The 22,927-nt window shown below is 47.7% G+C and overlaps 1 protein-coding gene across 1 annotated transcript in view; it reads left to right on the plus strand.

Moving 5' to 3' along the window:
* The window catches only part of LOC115083210 (SCO-spondin-like), a 508,366-nt gene that overhangs the window by 388,547 nt on the left and 96,892 nt on the right, over window positions 1-22,927 (plus strand). Inside the window, exons 85-92 of the mRNA XM_029587016.1 lie at window positions 4,111-4,278; window positions 7,380-7,589; window positions 8,808-8,975; window positions 15,712-15,843; window positions 17,140-17,380; window positions 17,742-17,894; window positions 20,275-20,321; window positions 21,691-21,861. Of these exons, the coding sequence (XP_029442876.1) occupies window positions 4,111-4,278; window positions 7,380-7,589; window positions 8,808-8,975; window positions 15,712-15,843; window positions 17,140-17,380; window positions 17,742-17,894; window positions 20,275-20,321; window positions 21,691-21,861 (1,290 nt within the window). The remainder of the gene's footprint in view (window positions 1-4,110; window positions 4,279-7,379; window positions 7,590-8,807; window positions 8,976-15,711; window positions 15,844-17,139; window positions 17,381-17,741; window positions 17,895-20,274; window positions 20,322-21,690; window positions 21,862-22,927) is intronic.

Raw genomic sequence — 22,927 nt, forward strand, 5'->3', positions numbered from 1 at the left:
ATGGGGAGGAGCCCCATGAGGCGCCACAGTACTGGGCTAAACGCAAGATGCACAAACACAGAGTTAGTTCTTTATTATACAGCTTGACGTATACCACCAGAGGTGGCAGTAGTGAGGTAGTCTGGATGTAGCAGTCTCTGGATCCTCAGCAGAGGGGACCCTTCTCACCCCGTTGGTATTGGAGAATTACGGTGTAGATTTACCAGTAAGGCAGTACTATGGATAAGATAGACTGAGAGTTAGATTACACACTAGATGGTTGCTGTAGGTATGCAATTCTACCAGGTTGAAGAAGATGGTACAGGCATCGAGGCAGGGAGAGCAGGCCCTCGAGGAGTGAGTACCTGATCCCTGTGAGGCACTTGAAATAAAGCAGAGGGCCCCCAAGGAGCAGGTACCCAGGTTAGCAATTACCCTGAGGGGCAGAGAAAGAGCTTCCAGCGGTAGCACGGAAGCGGCAGAGTAGCTTAGACCGGCAGAGACCAAGTCCTTGCTAACTCAATGAACTAGCAACATAGTACAGGCTATATACCCGGATGGCGTGACGTCAGTAGAGGGGAACGCCTCCGAGGTATGCGCCATTGCTGGAATAAAGACGTGGGTGGTGTGTGTGCGCACACTCTAGTAGGCCCTTGGGAGGAGCATGGCGGGAGGCAGCACCATAGCCATTCCGGGGACGCCGGAGAGGTCGGCATGTAGACACGGCAGCAGTCATTTTCCCTAGGGATGCAGGAGGAGCCGTGAACAAGGTGAGGCACACGGGGCCAAGCCATCTAGTACTGACGGACGCAACACAGAGGCTTACCTCCAAATTCCCATTCGAAAGGATCATCACAATTTTCTTCAGTTCATAGTGCTGGGGCAGCATTTTCAGTTTCGAGCCCTTTCTTTTGGTTTAGCCAAAGCGCCAAGCACTTTCACTAAAGTGATGGTGGTGGTGGTGGCTGCCTTACAGCGAGAGGGGATCTTGGTGCACCCATATCTGGATGACTGACTCATTCAGGCAAAGTCTGAGGAGGAGTGCGGTCGCTCCATTCAGCGCATGATGTTCCAGTTGGGTGATAAATGCGGCAAAGGGTCATCTAGTTCCGATCCAATCCTTGAAATATTTGGGAGCGCGATTCGATACTTGGACAGGCAGGGTTTTTTCTGACTGCAGACAGTGTCGAAGTTGCAAGCACAAGTGCAGCATCTGCTCCAGCTACCGATGCCGAAGGTCTGGGATTATCTCCAGGTTCTGGGCTCTATGGCTTCCACGTTGGACTTGGTTCCATGGGCCTTTGCTCACATGCGTCCTTTACAGAAGGTACTGTGTCCAGATGAAATCCATTGTCAGAGGAGTTTCATCTACCCTTACCTCTTCAGGGAGAATCCAGATCCAGTCTCTCGTGATGGCTCTCCCGTCCCAGTTTGGAGAATGGAGTGGATGTGGAGGCCCCAAATTAGGTAGTACTGACTACCAACACCAGTCTCAAGGGTTGAGGATGATGTGTCAGGGCAGTCTGTGCAAGGTGGTCATCAACAGACATGGCCTGGTCGATCAATCGCCTGGAGATGAGGGCATAACGCAGCGCTTTGGAGGCCTTTGTTCCCTTGGTAAAGGGTTGCATGGTGAGAATCACAGTACATCAATCATCAGGGAGGTATGAAGTGTCAGGCGGTGGCTCTGGAGGCTCAACAGTTGATCACTTGGGCGGAGCATCATCTTGAAAGTGTGGTGGTATCTTACATAGCGGGAGTGGACAATGTACAAGTGGACTTCCTCAGCAGGCAGCAATTAGATCCGGGGGGAATGGGAATTATCCCTGGAGTCTGGGTTGCCTGTGTAAGAACATAAGAACATAAGAACATAAGAAAATGCCATACTGGGTCAGACCAAGGGTCCATCAAGCCCAGCATCCTGTTTCCAACAGTGGCCAATCCAGGCCATAAGAACCTGGCAAGTACCCAAAAACTAAGTCTATTCCATGTAACCATTGCTAATGGCAGTGGCTATTCTCTAAGTGAACTTAATAGCAGGTAATGGACTTCTCCTCCAAGAACTTATCCAATCCTTTTTTAAACACAGCTATACTAACTGCACGAACCACATTCTCTGGCAACAAATTCCAGAGTTTAATTGTGCGTTGAGTAAAAAAGGTGGGGAATGCCCCAGTTGGATCTAATGGCAACAAGGGCCAATGTGAAGGTGCCGAGGTTCTTCAGTTGCAGGAGGTAAGCTGGGGTAGAAGAGCTAGATGCTCTAGTTTGCCCGTGGCCAACAGGGATCCTCCTGTACGTGTTTCTTCCTTGGCCTCTGGTCAGTTGCGTGTTGCGACGCATAGATGTGCATCCAGGCCAAGTGGTTCTGGTGACGCCAGAATGACCACGGCAGCCTTGGTTCGCGGATATGGTGGGTCTTGCAATAGACGGTCCTCTCCAGTTGGCTCACCTGGCAGGGTTGCTTCAGCAAAGTCCCATATTTTATGATTGGGAGGATTGCTTTTGTCTCATGGCTTGGCCTTTGAGAGGCAGCAGTTGCACTTGGGTTATTCGGAGATGGTCATTTCCACGTTGCTCCAGGCTAGACATCCTTCTACATTTATTGTTTCATTCAGGTTTGGAAGGTGTTTGATACTTGGTGCCTTCAGCAGCATCTGGACCCCTGTCTGTGAGCATCCCGCACATTCTGGACTTCTTGCAGCAAGGGCTGTCGAAGGGACTGGCTTACAATTCTTTCCGAGTTCAGGTGTCCATCTTGGGTTGCCTTAGGGGCAGGGGCAGGGCAGGCCTTTGGCTTCCCATCTGGATGTGATGTGTTTTCTCAGAGGAGTCAAGCATTTATGGCTTCTGGTTAGGTAGTTCTGTCCAGTTTGGAATCTCAATCTGGTATTTTGTGTACTCTGTGAGGCCCCCTTTGAGCCCTTAAAAGGAGCGTCATTGAAGGATCTAACGTTAAATGCTGTTTTTCTGGTAGCCATATGTTTGGCCAGGAGGATTTCGGAGCTACACGCTTTAGCTTGTAGGGATCCATTTCTCCAGATTGAGTCTTTGTGTTTGGCGCCATCTTTTATACCGAAGGTGGTTTCCTTTTTTCATCTGAATCAGACAGTGGAGCTGCCAGCCTTTCCAGACTGGTCTAGGGTGTCTCCACCAGAGAGGGAGCTGCATCTTTTGGATGTACACAGGACCCTATTGCAGTATCTGAAGGTTAAGAATTCCTTTTGGCGTTCGGATCACTTCTTTGTACTTTATGGAGGGGTGAACAAAGGAGCTAAGGCTTCAAAAGCTATGATTTCTCATTGGTTGAAAGAAGCCATTTCTTCTACTTATATTTGTACAGTTCGTGTGGTGCCCGTAGGATTGTGAGCGCATTCTACAAGAGTACAGGTGGCTTCCTGGGTGGAATGATAGTTGGTATCGCTGCGGGAGATATGTAGAGCAATGGCGTGGTCAACACTTCATACTTTCACCAAGCATTACCATTTAGATGTGCGGGCTCAGGAAGATGCATCTTTTGGTGAGAGTGTTCTGCGCGTGAGTCTTTCGGGATCCCACCTAATTTAGGGGTGCTTTGGTATATCCCACTTGTCTGAACTGATCTGGGTATGAACAGGAAAGGAAAACTGGTTTTTACCTGCTAATTTTTGTTCCTGTAAATACCACAGATCAGTCCAGAGACCCAGCCTGTTGTTACTTCCAAAAGACTGAATATCTTGGTATGTTTTGCAGAACATTTTACTCATTGTAAATTAGCTGAGTTGCTGTTTTTTTGCTGTTTGAATTTTTTCTGGAAGCATGGAGGACTCTAGATCGGGGGATGGGGGGGGGGTCCAACTCTGAATTCCCTGTTCGACCTGAAAGTGAGGGTGGTATATTCTACTCTTCAGCTTGGGTACAGTTCAGTTCTGAGGGACTGCAGGTGGCACTCTCGGTTAAGTAGCAGTGCCTCAAGGTTTTGTTCTCTGCCTCCATCTGCTGGTAGGGATGCATAAACCCACTTGCTGGACTGATCAGTGGCATTACAGGAATGAAAATTAGCAGGTGAGAACCAGTGTTCCTTTCTTTCACTCCGCTGCTGGTGTATTTGTGCGAATAATTCTCAGTCTTGTTTGTGCTGGTCCTGTCTAGGTTGGGAAGGTGGATTTCAGCCCTGGTCCTCCTGGACACCCTGCTCAAAGACCTGCAGTGACACGGAGTATCCAGCAGTGAAAACGCGGACGCGCTTTTGTGCTAGGGGAATGAACTGCACAGGAGAATCATTCCAGGAGCAAACCTGCAATCTCCCTCAGTGCACAGGTAACACTCCACTGCACCGCCCCTCCCTCCCCTGCACATAGGTAAAAACATTAACCTCACACTGCACTGACACATCCACAACACACAGATAACGCACTAGCACAGTGACACTGCTGCAGAGCAAAGGTAACACTCACTATCCTCACACTGCCTAATCATTAATCTTATATGAAACCCACATGCCACAGTACACAACTATACACATTTAGATCGTAAAAACACCCCCACAAAGAACAGGTAACACACCGCACTAATTCTTCCAGAGTAAACAGGTAATAAATTCATCAGTAACCTCAGAGAAATCCTCACAGTGCACAAGCACCAAACTCACTGTCCTTACCCCACACTGATACCACCATGGCATACACATATGCACTGACATCACCACAACTCCAAAGTAACATGCTCACTGATCACACAACCCTGTGTTTAAATTTATTCATGATTAAGATTGCTTTGGTCTCAGTACTATTGAGTATGTGTTGGTATAATTTGTCTTGTATGTGAATTAATTTGTGGGCCATTATTCATGGTTTATTATTAGTCTGCATATATTGTGTTATTGGACTGTAATTGATTATTGTTGATGGTTTATGCTTATTGTTGTTCTGTATGTAAGACACCCCCGTACCCAGCTACCTTGCAGAGTCATTCCAGGGTCTGGGACCGACCAGATGGTAGCTCCCCTCAGGCGGATTATGTTGGTCCTTGTGTCCTTGGCTCCTGCTGCCGCTGTCTGGGGAAGAATGTGTTAGTGGGTAGGATTTCTCTCCTTTCACCCCAGGAAAACTCAAAAAAGATGGGACTGTAAACAGAGCTGGCAGTACTTAGAAAAATATAGAATTTTTATTTGACTTTATAACTATTTACCTTCCCCTAAGAAATCAAACAACATTGTGGGTTTCAGGTTCAGACTGCACAGCTGTATCCAATTTCTACAAGGTATCAACTGGCACATGTAGCTACTTGGGGGTGTTAGCCATTTCAGAAACACCACCATATAGAAAAGAGAGAACCTCTGGCATTCTCTTTGATCCAGTACAATTACCTTCCATTTTTTTCCTTCCCACTGAACCCCAAGTCATCCATGTTAAGAAATGCAGCTGCGCTGGTGGGTACTGCTGGTCGCAAGGGGGTGGGGTGGGTGGGGGGAATGTGTAGTGTCCAGGCTGCCTCTCCTCTCCACTCTACTACTAGGATGGATGCACTGCTGGGGGTCCTTGCCCTCCTGGGACCTGACTCCACCTCCCAATCAGCTGCATCCTCCCGTGGGACCCAACTTCACCTCTGCACAGCCAATGCCCTGAGGCTTTTTTTCCTCGGTGGGGTTTCCTTTGCTTGGGTTTATAGCTCAAGTAGGCTTGTGGCTTGCTCATCGTTAAGTGACTCTATAGCTCTCAGTGATTCCAGCTCAGCTAAGCCTGTGGCCAGCTATTTGCTTTTACCCAGCCTGGCAGGACCATTTCCTTTCAGCCATAAGAACAAAACCCAGGCAGGATTACGGAAAAAGAGAACAAATGCAAGCTGTTTTTGCTCTCGGTTCTGAAAATCCAGTACCCAAGAGTTCTTATCTTTGTCATTCAGGGTGAAGATCTGTTTGTCTGATAAGGCTTGTCTTATCCTTCTTTTAGTCAAACTTCTACAATTTAGAATTTTGCCATTGTTTGTTTGTGAAATGATATTTCACTGTAAGTCAGCAGCAATGATCAGGGGGTTGTCACATACAGATCTGACTCATCTCTTTAATAGGGTTTAATCACCTTCAGGCCGATTCAAAAACCTCCGCGGGAGAGCCAGCACTCTGAGGCGAGCGCCTGCCCTCCCAACCCACGCCCAGGCACCTCACCTGGACGCGCAATTTTGTATTTAAATTAGGGCCTGCGCTATTAAGGAGGCGCTAGGGACACTAGTGCGTCCCTAGCGCCTCCTTATTAGCGGAAGCGGTGGCTGTCAGCGGGTCTGACAACCGACGCTTAATTTTACCGGCATCGGTTGTCGAACCCGCTGACAGCCATGGGTTCGAAAAATGGATGCCGGCAAAATTGAGCGTCCATTTTTCTAACCCGTGGGCCGGCGGACAGGTTTTTTTTTCCCTTAAGTTTTTTTCTTAATTTTTTTTATTTTTGGGACCTCTGACTTAATATAGCTATGGTATTAAGTCGGAGGGTGTACAGAAAAGCAGTTTTTTTCTGCTTTTCTGTACACTTTCCCGGTGTTGTCCATGATTAACGCCTGCCTTTGGGCAGGAGTTAATTTCTGAGAGTAAAATGTGCGGCTTGCATTTGCATGTGATGAGCACTATTAGTTTCGGGGGAGTTGGCCACGTGTTTTCCATGTGCTATTACCCCTTACTGTATAAGGGGTAATAATAGCGCATGTAAAATGCTCGGTCTAACAGGGGCTAAAGGGTGCGCTTCGCCAAGCGCACCATTCTGTATTGGGCTGCTTCACAGTAAGGGTCTAATAACCTTTTCAGTCTTGCTCTGGCTTTCTCAGGCTATTGGCTCATGTTACCTTGCCTCTTCCTGCTGCGGTAGGACAATAATTGATTCATATTGATTGTTGTTTTTACTATTTGTTTTATTTGGTGTAAATTGCCATGGGCAATGTTTCTGGAAAGGTGATTAAGAAATTAATACCTTAAATTAAATGAATACATTAAATCTTACTGACACCCCCCACAGCTCACAAGTAACACACTCATCATTCTCACATTGGAATGACGCCTCACAATACCAGGGGAGTGTATGGGCAACATTAGATTTGGGTCATGTTATTTGGGGGGTTTTTCCCTTTTTTTAAATTCATTTGTTGCTTTTTTAAATTTTGCTTTGATTTTTTTTTCACACGTGCCCATTGGTCCTGCAGATTTGTAGATATTCTTCCTGCCTTACTCTGCAGAACCACCAGTAATGTCCCGCTCAGGAGAAGTCACCCTTGCTCCCTACCCAGTGAAGTACTGTTTGAGAACATGTTCTAGCATGGTACATATGAATACATCCCTGTTAGATTATCTTTGCCCCCTTATCTGCCCTTTACCCATGTAATGCTTTTCCTGGTCTCTCTGACATCTTACCTCCTGGGTATTATGATTTCCTCAGATACCACCCCATGCGTTGGCGAGGAGTGCCACAGCAGGAACTGTTCCTGGAATGCCTGGTCAGGCTGGAGCGAGTGCTCTCGCTCCTGTGGTGTGGGACAGCAAAGACGCTTCCGCACGTACAATCCCCCCGGCGAGAGTGGTCTCTGGTGCGAGGACATCCTGACAGGGAACAGAGAGAGGCGTTTCTGTAATCTCCAGGCCTGCAAAGGTAGGAAGACGTCTCGACCCGAGTGGGTGCCCTTCCGAGGGGGATCCTTGTCACCGTGTTAGCTCTCTTCTTAGATAAGGCAGAATAAGACTGCTGGGACCGGGGATATAGTCATTCAGAAGTCAGCTGCAGGTGTCGCCTCTGACCACAGCAGAAAGGCCCAATGGATGCTCCGTTGCCGCCTGCTCCAGGGACTTCTTATATCAGCTTCATATCGTGATCTCTGTCCTCTAACCCAGCTTTCCACTGAAAACTGTTTGCTTTGAGGTATTTGCATGTCTCTTATCACATTCTGTCTTTCTCTGCGGTCCTCTAGGGTATGCATATTTAGTCCTTATGTCTTGTTTCTTGGGCTTTTGGTGGGAGTTCTGCAACCTTTTGGTAACCCTCCTCTGGATTGCTTCTACTCTCTCTATATCTTTTCAGAGGTATGGCCAGGTGAGATCTCACCAATGACCTGTACAGAGGCATTGTTACCTTTTTTTTTTTTCTTCTACCGGTTATGCCTCTTCTTATGAGCCCAGCATTCCTTTGGCTCTGGCAGAGGCAATCAGGTATGGGAGGAACAGCACAGAGAGACCAATTTTACAGGAGAAATCATTTCAGAAGCATTTTCCCCCTGTTGTGGATATGAAGTGCAGCCGCCTAGTGCTGTACAACCAGAGGGAACAAGTTAACTTGGCCGTCAGCTAGGATGGGAACCAGTTAACCAGGTGGCCTGCCTTTTTGCACCTTTTCTACCTTCAGATTGTCAGATATGATACCCTGTGGTCTCTCTCCTGTTTGGTGCATGTCAGTGCCTTACCTCCCATTCTGTACTACACCCCTGGGTTTCTGCGTCCCAAATCAACGACTCTGTACTTTTTTGCATTAAATCTTAGTTTTCAAACTCTCAACCACTCTGCAAGCTTTCTGAGAACCTTCTCATTTTTCCTCTCCCTCTAAAGTATCCATCCTGTCATAAATCTTAGTAACATTTGCAAAACATTCTAGGGAAACGAGCTAATCCAGTGATCAGAAATGGAGCTTTTAGGAATTGCCTTCCTAGCCCTCCTCTCTGATTTCTGTTATTCTTCTTGTGTTACCATTCTTTCTTTTTTCTCATATTGTTTTCTCGTGTTCTTCCCTCTAACCTTTCTTTTCTCCTCTCTTGTGACCTGCTCCCCTGCCCCCTTGTACCCCCCCCTCATTCCTCTCTGTCTTCTCCATGCATTTCAGGGGATGGCAGCTGGTCCAAGTGGAGTCCATGGTCTTGGTGTGACCGGACCTGTGGGGGTGGAAAATCCGTGAGGACTCGAGCCTGCGTGAGCCCTCCACCCAAAAACGGAGGCAAGGAGTGTCCTGGAGAGAAATATCAAGTCCGGATCTGCAATCCCAAGGCTTGTGGTAAGGACATGGGTCAGTGGTGCAGAGGCTCACTGGTAGGAACAAGGTGAACAAGAAAAGAGTGTGCTGATCTCACACGCCTTCATAGAGGAGAGCCTGAATGTTACGGCAAGTGCAGCTTTGTTGGAGACACTATGGCACTCAGAGGCTGGGAATGTGAATCCAAACACTAGAGTCCAGCTGTGTGAAGCACTAGAACAATAAGGGAGAGATTTATCAAGTCATGTTAGGGCTATAATGCGCGATAAACTCTGTATATCATGCGATGTAGCACTATTGCCGCAATATCACGATATTCACGATAGAAAACATATTTTTGCCCAGATTCCTGCCCTTATTACAATGTGCTGTTTTGCATGGCATTTGCATGCATGAATTTTGCAAATTCTTGCAAAGCAGCTTATGCATACCTAATCCTATATAATTAAAGTAATGCGGCTGATTTAGAATTTTGTCAACCACATTATTTTATCTGCAGCTTTTGGAAATTGGTTGATCCACTACGGGAGCATGGAGACCCTAACGCGGATCCTGATGCTCCCGTGGTAGATTTAAAGAGCCCAGGGGCCGAAACCTACATTACCCCAAAAAGTTAAAAATGTCACCGGGGTTCTAACTTGATCCCCCTCCCCACCCCGGGCCACCAATTGAGGTGGCTCCGCCAAAAAAAGTAAAAAAAAAAAAATTAGATTTGCGCGATGACGACCTCCCTTCCTCGCCCTACTCCATCCATATAGCTGAACCCCCCCCCCCAATCCCCCAGGTCCCCTTTCCATTAAAATAATAAAAAGGTAATGGCCCCCCCCCAACTCTTAAAAAAAACAACTGGTGGCATAGTTGCCCACCCCCCTGGACCCACTCCCTACATCCCACAACCCATTACCTTAAATCCAGCATTGGTGGTCAGCATAAGGATCCAGGGCACACACCCTAGCCCTGGGCTCGGTCAACGCCATTTTCCAAAATGGTGCCGACAGGCCTTGCCCCTGTCACATGATGTAACTTTAAGGCCCCATAAATGGGAGCGTGAATCTTGATATTAGTGTCTTGCTGGTTGAGACACTGGTGCTCAGAGAGTAGGTGTGTGAATCCTGACACTAATTGTTAATATAGGCTCCAGAGGTGTAATAGGGAGGAGGAATAGCCTAGGGGGCAGCGGGCTACGAACCAGGAGATCAGTGTTCAAGTCCTGCTGTTGCTCTTTGTGACCTTGGGCAAGTCACTTTACCCTCCATTGCTTTAGGTACAAAAACTCAGATTGTAAGCCCTCTGGGGATAGGGAAATACCTACAGTACCTGCATGTAAACCCATGTGATAATATTCCTATAGAGATGCATTGGAAGGTGCTGATAGGATCTCATCCTATCAGAAACTGGATTTAAATGGTGTCAATTAAGGAAAGCTCCAGCTGTGTGTTGGACCTTGCTTAGCTTCTCTGGCTGAGCAGAGTTCATAGATATTAGGATGGGGAGGAAACAACAGGAGGTGATTAGAAAGGTTTCCTGATCAATGCAGACAAGTGGGTTTTGCATCCCTGCCCAGCAGATGGAGGCCAAGAACTAAACTTTGAGGCACTGCTACATAACCGAGAGCGCCACCTGCAGTCTGACAAAAAAAAAAAAAAGAATAAGAAGAGAAGGAGTCACAAGAAGTTGTGGAGTTGAGGCTCCCTGAGCTGTTAGACTCCTTCGTGGACCATCTCTCAGGTAGAGCACGGCGACCAGGGAGTTGGAAACCTCTGGCTGCAGTCTGAAGTGTTTGATGGGAAGAAGATCAGGCAAATTCAACTCCTCGAGGTGTTAGGGTCCTTCAAGGGCCATCCCTCAGGTGGAGTAGGGCGAGCGGGGAGGGGAGGGGGGGGGGGGGTTCGAGTGTGTTGGTGACCCCTATGCTGACTCAGCCCTTTTTTGGCAGGAGGGGTTGACAGCCAGGAGTCCTGGTTCCCTCACCCCCTCTGGGCCTCTCTCTCCCTCTTCCTTCAGCACTCGGCCTCCAGAAGCAGGAAAGTGTTTTATCTGCCTTTTGGATGAGCTGTAATTTAAAAAAAAAAAAAGAGACGTCAGCTGCATTTGAAAAGAAGCAGGGCTGAGGCAGTGGGAAAATGCCTAAGTTGTTTTCCCGCCGGGAGGCAGGCAGGAGGAGACAGGCTGAATTTGGCCATGTTGGTCAGGGCCGGGTGCTGCTGTCCTTCAGTACCGGACATCAGCAGACAGTGTCCTTCAGTGTTTTTCTGACTGCAGAGCCTATTTTTAGGCCTAACCACTTGTAGAATCTATTTTTAGGCCTGACTGTGTGTGCATGCCTGACCGTGCTGGCATGCTGACTCCCACGTAGCGTGGCAAGGTTTGTCGCTGCTGCGGGTTGAGGCAGGGGCAACTGGATTGAGCCTCCTTTTGTAGGGAGTGTGCCTCAGGGGGTGCTGTAATGTCTGTGGGACCCCTGGGGGGCGGCAAGAACACGATGGCGGTGGGGCTGGCTCTGGAGACCCTGGGGGGAGGATCGGGGGAGCCAGCGGCCATTTTGTCAGCCTGTGTTGGGAGTTAGGCCACAGGTTCTTGTGGCCTGGTTTGGCCTCTGTTGGAAACAGGATGCTGGGCTTGATGGACCCTTGGGCTGACCCAGCATGGCAATTTCTTATGTTCTTATGTGTTGGAGCCTGTAGACTCTCCTCCCATGCTTTTCCCCACTGTGTAGGATCCTGCTGGTGGCAGGGGAAGGGGAGAAGCTCGGGGAGTGGCTGCTCAGGACTCTTCCTTCTCGGATCCGGAGATTTTGTTCTACTCCTTAAGGCTTATTTAGCCAGGAAGGGGTTATGGTCCAAGCAGCAACTATCCAGGAAGTCCCAGTTGACCAAGAAGGCTAGGGATCAGGAGCCTGTAGATACAGGTGGGATCCTGCACTCGTTGAATCTTGGGCGAGCTGTGTTGGAAGATCTGTCCTCAGAGGGGACGGATGATCCTGAGCAGATGCAGGGGGATCCAGTGGATCCGGGCGGAGACCCTGTGGGTACCATGCAGGACCCGATGCTGGATCCGGTCCAGGACTTGGTGGATGCACTAGGAGATCCAATGCAAGATCCTGAGGAGGTGCCGATTGCGGAAGGTGATGATCCGCTGGTAGTCAGTCTGTTCCAGAGGGAGGAACTGGGTCCGCTGATTCCCCAGGTGTTAGCGGAGCTGGGGATTAAAGTCACCCAGGAGAACTCTGATAATGAGGGAGTGAACCCAGTCCTGAAGGTATTAAGGGGTCCACCTAAGGCCTTTCCATTGCCAAAGATGATGAAGAAGCTGGTTGATCGGGAGTGGGAATCTCCCAAGGAAGGCCTCAAGGTTGCAAGGGTGATGGTGAAGTTATATTCCTTGTCGAAGCAGACCTTGGAGTTGTGGAGAATCCCCAAGGTGGATGCAGCGGTGACTGCGGTTACCAAGAAGATGACAATTCCAGTGGTGGGGGCAGCAGCTCTTAAATATGTCCAGGAAAGGAAACTGGAGATTCTTCTCAAGAGTCTGTTTGAGGTTTCAGCAGCGGTGTGCAGACGTTTTATGCAGAGAACCTGCCTATGCTGGGTGCAGAAGGCACAGGACAAGCAGATGGGGTCAGTGGCTGTTTGGATGCAGGCGTGGCCTATGTGGCCGATGCTCTTTATGACATGATAAGTTACCTGAGGACAGAAAGGGCACTCGGAAGCCTTTTCCATCGCAAGCTCATTTTCAGGAAGCCTGGCGGTTTTGTGTGGGCAGGAGCCCAGGATCGACTTTGCAGAAGTAGGATCCTAGTAGACAGCTGTACTTTCACAGTCAGCGCAGACCCCCAAGAGATGGTGGTTCTCAAGGGGCGGTGGAAGCAAGACTGGGCAATGAAGGCGTATTGGACCGCTCCTTCCCAGAGGCTATTGGAGGAAGGTCCCTTTTTTACGAGTAGACCAGAATCATGTCGGACCAGTGGTTCCTGGAGGTGATAAGATTCGCCTTAGAACTTTCTTGTCCACTCAGGGACACCTTTGTAGTCTCCCAGTGCAAGCGATAGGCGGTGCAGGAGACGCTTCACCGGTTCCAAGTCCTGTGCATCATTGTATCAGTGCCCCCTCAGGAGAGGGGGCACAGCAGGTATTTCATATAATTCATGGAGCCAGAGAAGGAAGGGATATTTTAACTCATTCTCGATCTGCAAACGTTCAATGCTGCCCTCCAAGTGCCACGTTTTCAGATGAAGATTTTGTGCATGGTGATAGCGGTGGTGCACAAAGGGGAATTTCTGGAATCGTTGGACTTGAAAGAGTCACGATGTCACGGCATGTGACTGCCTTGAGCGCTGAAATGAATGCACGGGCACGGGCACAGGCATTCATTCACTGCCGGCGGGGGCCGTGCATTCATCCAGGCAGAGGGAGCCGGAGGCCGTTTTCGCCGCCGGCTCCCTCTGCCTGGATGAATGCACGCCCACCCGGCCGCCTTGAGCACCGAAATCGGGAGGAAGGGAGAAGGGAGAAGGGACTACCGTGGCAGGCCCGAGCCTTGCTACTTTTTCGGTTTTTTTTTTTTTTTTTTGCTTCGGGAGGACTGGGGCTGCACTGGAGACCGGACGGGGCCAGGGCAGGTAAGCAATGTTTTTACACTTTTTTTACACCATTTTTTACACTTTATTCCCGTTTTAATTTTTGAACACCACACTAACACCACGTAGAGGGTAGTGGTAAACTAACACGTTAAGGCCGCGGCAAAATAGCGGGTTACAAAGGAGATAATCTGAGCGCGCGTCACAGTATCGGAGGGGAATAGCTAATTCCTTCATTATACAGCTAATTAGTTCATTTACATATCATATACATGCTGCGTGCGGAAAGGGTTATGCGTCTGTTTTAAGAAGCGCTAAGGACGCGTGAAACTGGAGACTGTATCGCTGGATCGCCTTACGCGTCCGAATTGTGCGCTCACAGCACGTTACAGACGGGAAATCTTCAACCGAACGTTACAGTATCGAGCTGATAGTTGGCTAGTGGCTCAGGAGGCGCAAGCTCTGTTCATGTGGGCGGAGAAACATCTGGTGAGATTAGCTGCTTCTCATTTCGCAAGGGTGGACAATGTGCAGGCGGACTTCCTCCGAAGAAAGCGTCTGGACCCAGAGGAGTGGGAGTTGTCAGTCGAGGCCTTCGCTTTGCTGCAGGCAAAGTGGGGAAAACCAGCGCTAGACCACATCGACTCCAACAAATTCAAAGATGGGTCAGTTTTTCAGTCGCAGAAGAGAGGTCAGATTGGAGGGCATCGATGCTCTAGTTCAACCGTGGCCGACACATCTGTTGCTGTATGTGTTCCCAGCGTAATCAACTTGAGAGCTATTATACATCCATTCAAGATATTTGTAAAGCAGCAACATGGTCATCAATGCATGCCTTTACCAAGCTTTACACTCTGCATAACGAGTCACACAAAGACAATATTTTTGGACATGCAATGTTACAGAACGTGATTAAATAAGACTACAGCTTCTTGTATGTCCATGGCATGGAGAAAGCAACGTTTCTTCCCTAGAATAGGTGCTCTCCATGAATAGCAGGACAAACAGCCACACAATTCCTCAATCCTCCCTGAAAAGCTGTAAAACTTCTGAATTAGACTGTGGAGATGTGCTTGGTGATGCTAACGTGGGAAGACCCGCACATGTTCAGAAACATTTCTAGAAAATTCTGAGCTAAGAGAGAGCATATCCCAATCTCTGTGCCATTGGATAACATCACCCACTTGTGAGGCAATTTGTCCTGCTGTCCATGGAGAACACCCATTAAAGGTAAGTAACTTCACTTTACTTGCCTTTGTTAGGCAAGAATATGACTACTCCATTCAGTAGTCACTGTTAGTGCCTCCTGGTCACTAGATAGTTACTCTTCACCTAATCTTTAAAGGTGCAGTTTTCCTGTGGGATTTCTCTTGATAAATGGGGGGTTAACCGTGGAAAATCCCCTTTGAAAATTGAATGTTGCAGGAAAAGGGGCAGGTCTGGGAGCAGGCCCAAGGCAGGCTGGCTAAAGTGCATCGGAGATTTCATTGTGGAATCCCCGTGCATTGTTTAACCCACATGCTCTGCACTTGCAAAGCACGCAGCCGCCGTGGATCTTGAAAGAGGAAGTCTGCGGAGAGGTTCCCTTTGAAATTTGGCCTGCAGGTCCATGAATGCAAAGTACCTGCAGGCCTGTGAGTCACGTGGGTGGGGACGGACAATCGCCCTCCAAGTATATGTTACAGAAGTGAAGTATGACTAATAACGATTTATAGAATCAGATCATTTAGTCCAGTGGTCCTCAGAGACCACCTCAGCCAATCTGGCTTTCAGGCTGTCTACAACAAATGTGCACAAGATATTTTTGCATGCACTCCTCTTTCTATACCAATGTATATATCATGCACGTTCGTCATGCATCACATGACAGTCTGGCCGGCCAGGTGCTCTCTGAAGACTGGGTTTAGAAACATTGATCCAGTCCCTCTCCCCTTACTCCAGCTCCAAGCAGAACGTTCCAGGCAGACATTTGTCTAACCCTAAAAGTCTCTAATAATGGATGCCCCGTCACCTCCCAAGGTTAGCTTGTTTGCGGTGCTTGACTCTCCTCACAGTTAGAAAGGTCTTCCTGGTGCCCCCTGCAATAATTTGAACTCATTACTTGTACTGTATTCTCTTTCTTCCCTTCCTTCCCTTTCCCTTTCCTTCCACCTGTGATTTCCGTGCACCTGCCGCTCCAAGCCGAAGGCTGTCCCCCGGAGATGGAGAATGCGGACTGTGCCAATAGATGTCCACGGCACTGCTCGGACTACCAGCAAGGCATCGCCTGCCAGGATGGGCAGGCCTGCGAGCCCGGCTGCCGATGCCCGCCAGGTAAGGGGATATTCGGTGTGTTCAGCAGCAGAACATCTTCGGAGACGGGCCTTTGCTCGGGATGTTACCAGATGGGAGGCTCTTTTGTAGTGTCGGCGTTCCAGTGGTTTTCTTCAGTGGTGTGAACCCGTACAGTCTGATATCCAGGTACCGACCACAGCAGAGGGAGAAGGTTTGGGAGAGTCAGCAACATACACCATTAAGGTGGGAGTTGCTTCTGAAGCAATCGCTGGTGAGAGCAGGAGTTTCTACTGGATAAAAAGTGGAGTCTATCTAACTTGCTAAATTATTGTGCTTGCTGAGGGGAATTAGACCTATCTCAATTGAGATGAATGTCGGTATATAAAAATAATAAATAAATAAATAATAAATAAATATTATTTTCTGTTTGGGACTGTGACTGAGCTTTAAAGGATAATGGGCACAATATTCAGCTGCTATTCAGCTGCCTAATTTAGTTGGATAAACTTATCCGGCTAACTTGGTTGAAATATTCAGTAGTGTGGCTGTGCTATTGAATATACTCAGCCTTCTTACACTTTAGCATTTATCTGGCTAAGGCCTAGATTTGCTATGTCACGTTGAGGCGATATCGTGCATTAAATGGCATGTAACGTGCATTAAATGCTGTTTATTGTGCAGTATCGCCATATCGTGGCACTGTCGCACGATATAACAAAATATTTCCTCCCCCTATGGAAATAAGCTGATTTGCATGCATTTGCATGCATAAAATTGCCTAATGCATGCAAAGAGCTTATGCATAGACAAACCTATGTAAATAAAATAACATAGCTGACTTAGAAAAAAAGTCAGCCCCGTTATTTTATCATGTTTAAGAGAGCTGTAGGTATTTCCCTGAGGGAGCATCATATAACGCTAATGTGAATTCTCGATACTCCTGTGGGAAAATTAAAAGGTCAGAGGCCCAAAAAAATGGCCCTCCCCCAAGTAAAAAAAATCAACCCTGGAGTCAATGGCAACCCCCACCCCGCCAACTGAGGTGGGATTGACCCCCCTGAAATTAAAAAAAGAAACAATGCCACGCGCACAGGGATGACCTGCTCCCTAACTCCACCCCCTCCCCTTCAACCCATAAGACATAGTAACATATTTAGTAACACAGTGATGACGGCAGAAAAGGACCAGAGGGTTAACACAGTCTGCTTAGCAAACTTCTTATGGTAATATCTGCTGCTTTGTGCGATGACCCCCAAGCCTTATGGTAAGGGTAGTAATATTTACAATCAAAACCAAGCAAGTTTAACACTTGTTCTGCTGGTGTGTTCTGCTCAGGGCTCCTGGAACAGGATGGTACCTGCGTGCCACCCCGGCAGTGCGAATGCACGGACATCCACGGGCACAGCTGGGCACCTGGAAGCATGCATGTGGATGAGTGCAATAATTGCACCTGTGCTGATGGACGCTTGGCATGCACCAACAATACCTGCCCCGCATTGGACTGCGAATGGAGTCTGTGGTCCACCTGGTCCCAGTGCAGTGTTACATGTGGGAAGGGGCTGCAAAGCAGATTCAGGTGAGAGAATAGCAAATTCTTTCGGTTTATCTCCTCACCGCCACATTAGAGCTCCTGTAGTCCCAGCCTCTCTCAGCAGGAGGCGCTGTAGTGATTGATGCATGGATGCTGGATGTGGCAACACTCAGCGCCTGCAATCCCAGCCTCAACCAGCAGGAGGTGATGTAGGACATAGTGCAAGAGATCTGGCTGGATGGGAGTTACCACTAAATGGTATTTCCCTTTCAGTTAAGTAAGGGCCTTGTGTGGAAAACGTTGGGGGGGGGGAGGGAGGAGGAGATGGTGGGAAGTTTAAAGAATATCATGTTTTAGAAGCACCTTGCTTTCTTTTGCTTGTGTTTTCACGGCTGGTGATAAACAGGACATCGACATCTGAATTATCGAGCGAAGACTGCTGGACCGCGCAGACACGAACCCGGCCCTGTTACGAGGGTTCGTGCCCTCCTTTGTGTGTGCACGATGGCCAGGAGAGCCACCTGGGGTACACGTTTCTGGTCGGAGAGTGCCAGCAGTGGTCAGTGTCTGTACAGGCTAATTACAGTTTTCTTGTATGGAGGGCTCTGGTTCCATCCTCCTTTGTAGCACTGCAGACCGAGGGGAATTGGGAAACTGAGAACCCAAACAGGAGGGGGAGGTGGAGAATTGGGAATTCTAGGGGGAAAGAGAGTGGTAGAAAACTGAACATCAATGGGGAAAAGGGACATGGTAACATAGCAGGTTACTTTTGGTAGTAATTGTTGCTCCGTGCAGGTTACCTCCATGCCTATTGTTAAGGGCAGTAACTGCCACTCCATACAAGTTACCCCCATTCAATCTGTTAAGGGTAGTAACTGCCACCTCATACAGGTTACCCCCATGCCTTCTGTTAAGGGCAGTAACTGACACCCCATACAAGTTACCCCCATTCAATCTGTTAAGGGCAGTAACTGCCATTCCATACAAGTTACCCCCATTCAATCTGTTAAGGGTAGTAACTGACACTCCATACAAGTTACCCCCATGTCTACTGTTAAGAGCAGTAACTGACACGCCATACAGGTTACCTCATGTCTACTGTAAAGGGCAGTAACTGCCACTCCATACAGGTTACCTCATGTCTACTGTTAAGGGTAGTAACTGTCACTCCATACAGGTTACCTCATGTCTACTGTTAAGGGTAGTAACTGCCACTCCATACAGGTTACCCCCATGTCTACTGTTAAGGGTAGTAACTGCCACTCCATACAGGTTACCCCCATGTCTACTGTTAAGGGTAGTAACTGCCACTCCATACAGGTTACCCCCATGTCTACTGTTAAGGGTAGTAACTGCCACTCCATACAGGTTACCCCCATTCAATCTGTTAAGGGTAGTAACTGACACTCCATACAAGTTACCCCCATGCCTTCTGTTAAGGGCAGTAACTGCCACTCCATACAAGTTACCCCCATTCAATCTGTTAAGGGTAGTAACTGACACTCATACAAGTTACCCCCATGCCTTCTGTTAAGGGCAGTAACTGCCATTCCATACAGGTTACCCCCATGTCTACTGTTAAGGGTAGTAACTGCCACTCCATACAGGTTACCCCCATGTCTACTGTTAAGGGATGTGCACAACAGAGCACGCACAGAGGAGAGGGGGAAGAGGGAAGCTGAACACATAAGAAGGAGGGGAAGTTTGGAAACTAAGGGAGGGAGATGAGAATTCATGCTCTTGTTGAAAAAAGAGGGAGATAGGAAATTTATAAAACATCCTCAGAGGAGAGTCTGAGGTAGGAAAATAAGCACCCACAGGAGAGGGAAGAATCCACATATTCACGGAGAAGGAGCTGGGGGGAAGCAAAGCCTCTACGGAGAGCGGTGACCAAGGGTGTCCAGACGCCCAAGGCAGTGACGTCACTACGTCACATAATGTATTCTCTCTCTCTCCCCCACCCCGGGTGACCACAAGTCTGGTAAGGGTGTAAGATAGCAGATGCAGGAAAGATGAACAAAACTCAATATATTCACCCTGGAGCCAAAACAGCAGGGATGGAAGGGGACAAGCGAGGACCTTTAGGATCCAGAAGGGAAATGGCAGCGTGTGAAACAGAATAATCTGAGTAGTAGCTGTGGGCATGCAGTGGTATTAGGGAGCTTTATAGTCGCAGAGAGTGGCAAGGCTGTGGAATTCTTTTTGCTAGAGGAAGTGACTGAAGGAAACACCGGGCATGCATTAAAATGCAGACTAATTCAGCTGAAGCCCCTGAAGGGTTATTTATCCATAGAGACCTTGTTTTCAGTTTTTATTTTATTTTCCTCAAAAAAATTATTGGTGCTTTTTACAACAAGAACTAAAACGAGAGATCAGAGGGGAGAAATGACGTATCATTTTTCCGGGTAAATATGATTTTTGTTCTTGCTGTAACAAACACTCATAAATTCTCGGGAAAAATAAATAAAAACTGAAAAAGCAAAGGTCCCTGTTTCTGTAGGATGGACTGAGGCTGAGAGGAGCAGGCTGTGCGCTGGAAGTCTCTCCCATGGGTGGGCAGTATAGGTCTGCAGTGGGGGGCACCACTCTGGACACCAGCTCTTACTCAATGACTGTCCATCATGGGAGAAGAAGCCACCCTTTCCAGCTCCGTTTTAAATACAAGAAAAAAATGTTATGCTTGTGAAAGGTACAAGATCAACAGGACTGGTAAACCACAGTCCTCCATTTATCCATAGCCCAGATATGGCACGGGGTAGCCACCTGAGTACCCATATCGGTGAGAGGTCCTCTAACGCTGTGACCATTCCCTTGAACGGTCAAGTCCCCTTTCCAGCTCTGTTCTACCACGTGCTGGAATGTTTTAGAATAAAGGCACGAGTCATTAAAATAGAACTCCTTTCATCCTTTTGTTCATTTTTTTTAATTTTTATTGGCAGCATCTGCACTCCAGAGGGGATTTACTGCCAGGATGTGGACTGTAAAGGTGAGAACGAGGTAGAACTAGAACGGGCGTCCTAAATGAAAGGGCTGTGCTGTGGAGGATGGAAGGGGATGGACTCAGGGGGGGAAACGGGTCCCCATAGGAAAAAAAAACCCTCCGATGAAAACCGGCTCACTGCAAACCGCCCTCCCTCACTGCACGTGTAAAGGAGGAATTCCCAGGGGCGCGTTTAGGCGAGGGGCAGGAAAACAACGGGCGTAGATTGCACTTTTAACTCTTATCTGGGGGGGGAAAGTACTCGCAGAAAACGCAGGCCCTACGATTTGGTGCAAAAGAGTCATTCTATATGGTTTGCGCTACCAGAAGCTCTCTGCTTCACTTTATATTCTGTGAGGCTGATATTTAAAAAAAAAAAAAATAGATGAGCACCTAGGTTAGGCCGAACTTAGGGGCCTATGTTTCGGGCATCAAACAGGTGCTTGACTTTAAGCACTTAAAACCGAGGTCCCTAAATTGAGTCCTGCCATTCATTCTCCTAACTTTAGATGCTTTTAGTGCCAAACCTCGATCCCCCGACCGGACCCCCCGCCCACGTTTTAGACGCCTGACTCCTTAAGTTACGCACCTGGATCTTTTGAATATCGCCCTCTAGGAGGATCGTTTTGTAGCTGCCCGCATTGATTCAGAGGTTGGTTACCTGCGGACTTTCAAAGGGAAGGTACGCCTGGACTTTCCCTTTGAAAACTGTCCTAGAAAAAGTTACCCACGCTCATTTACACCTGATATTTGTGCGCAGATTTTGTTCTGTACTTCAACTTTCGCCAAACTGTCATAGCTTAACAGAAAATACAGAAAAAGGCAACTCACAGTTCCCAGACATTAAAGCGCACAGCATATGCTCGCATGTAGATGAAAGAGGTTTGCACTTTAACCCTGCTTTTCTAATCCTACCTCCTCCCAACATCTCCCCCTTTGATATTAGACAGATCGCAGATATTTTTTTGGAAAGATTTATGTATATACTTTTGAAAATGTAAATGTATGTGCATAAGTGTAAATCCCTCCCCAACCCTGCCTCAGCTCACTCTGGTAGGCTTTACTCACGTTCAGGCTCTATGCATGTAAGCTTACCCCGCATATCAGGCAGGCAATTTTATAACAGGCCATTTCTGAGTAAAGCACTGTTTTACCCTTGATAATGCCTTTGAAAATTACCCTCCCTTCGTCCAGACCTCATGGAATGACCCTCGTATGCAGTAAGAGACATTTTTCAGAGCGAGTGATGTTAGCTCATTGAGCTAGGATTGAGATGCTCTGCACATCTGGACACACCATGCTGATGTGCTGCTGAGCTGCACTCTGGAGAGCAATCTTACTCATCTAACTGCTATATTCCTCTTCCCCCTCTCAGTGGATGGGTCCTGGACCCCTTGGTCTCCCTGGTCAGACTGTCCCGTCACCTGTGGCCAAGGCACTCAGATTCGTACCAGAGCATGCATCAATCCTCCTCCCCGTAACAATGGTTCAGACTGTCTGGGTTCAGATAGCGAAGTACAGGAATGCACCATTTCTCCTTGTAGGGGTAAGTGGAATAGCACTGCATGTAAACCATTCCTTTGTTGGACTGAGATTTTTTAAATTGCAAACCCACAGAGAGCTGGCTGTGGAATGTTGAGTATTTTTTGCATTCTGGTTGGCGCTTTGACAAGGGCGCACAGACTGCGGCCCGCTCTGTAATCCGATGTGTGCGCGCTCTGAGACTGGCCAGCAGGTGCCACCAATTAGTGTTCTTGCCCCTGGGGACAGTGCGTGCTGTTCCACCAGGCCAAAGAACAGAAGCTGGGCTCTGAACTGAATTCTAGGTCTTTCCCATGGCAGTTGGCAGCCCTTGAGCCAGCCTCATCTTTACAGTTCAATTAGAAACAATAAAGCTTGGAGGAGGTCATTTTCAAAGAGATATGTGGGGATTGCACATGTAAATTTAGCAAATATTCATGTAAGTAACATATATACACATCATCCTATTTATAAACCTCAAGTAGTGCCTGGAAATTTTAACAGGGAAAAAAGGAGTGGTTTAGGGCAATCTAGGGTAAGATTCGGAAGTACACGCATAAATTGATATTTTGTGAGCGGTATACGCACATATATTACCAGGCTTGGCAGTACACTTATACACCTTGATAATTGACTCGTGCAATTAAAATCAGACTTGTCTTTTGACTGCAATATTTAGATAGGAAGGCTGGGTGACCTGGTGGGGGCTCAGGGTGAAATGATGGAAGGGTCTAGGTGAACTGGTGACGGTCTGGGTGAACTGTTGGAGGTATCAGCAAACTGATGATATTGATTCCAAGTTCGTGCGAAAGTAAATATTTTCCAAAGAGAAGTATGCATACACTTTATAAAATTCCTGCCTCCGCATTTAATTCTGGGTTATTATGCCTAAATTGTTACAGTTATTACGTTCATAAAATATACGCATGTATGTTTATAAAATGGGTAGAGAAAGTATGCATTTTCTTGCACTGAAAATATTCGCATGTACTGAAACGTACGTGTGTACTTACAGGAAAAAAGTATGCAATGTTTTATAAACTGTGTGGCTCCCAACACAGTTTATAAAATACCAGCATAAATCTCAGCAT

The sequence above is a fragment of the Rhinatrema bivittatum genome, chromosome 2 (assembly GCF_901001135.1).
Source record: "Rhinatrema bivittatum chromosome 2, aRhiBiv1.1, whole genome shotgun sequence".
Lineage (NCBI taxonomy): Eukaryota > Metazoa > Chordata > Amphibia > Gymnophiona > Rhinatrematidae > Rhinatrema > Rhinatrema bivittatum.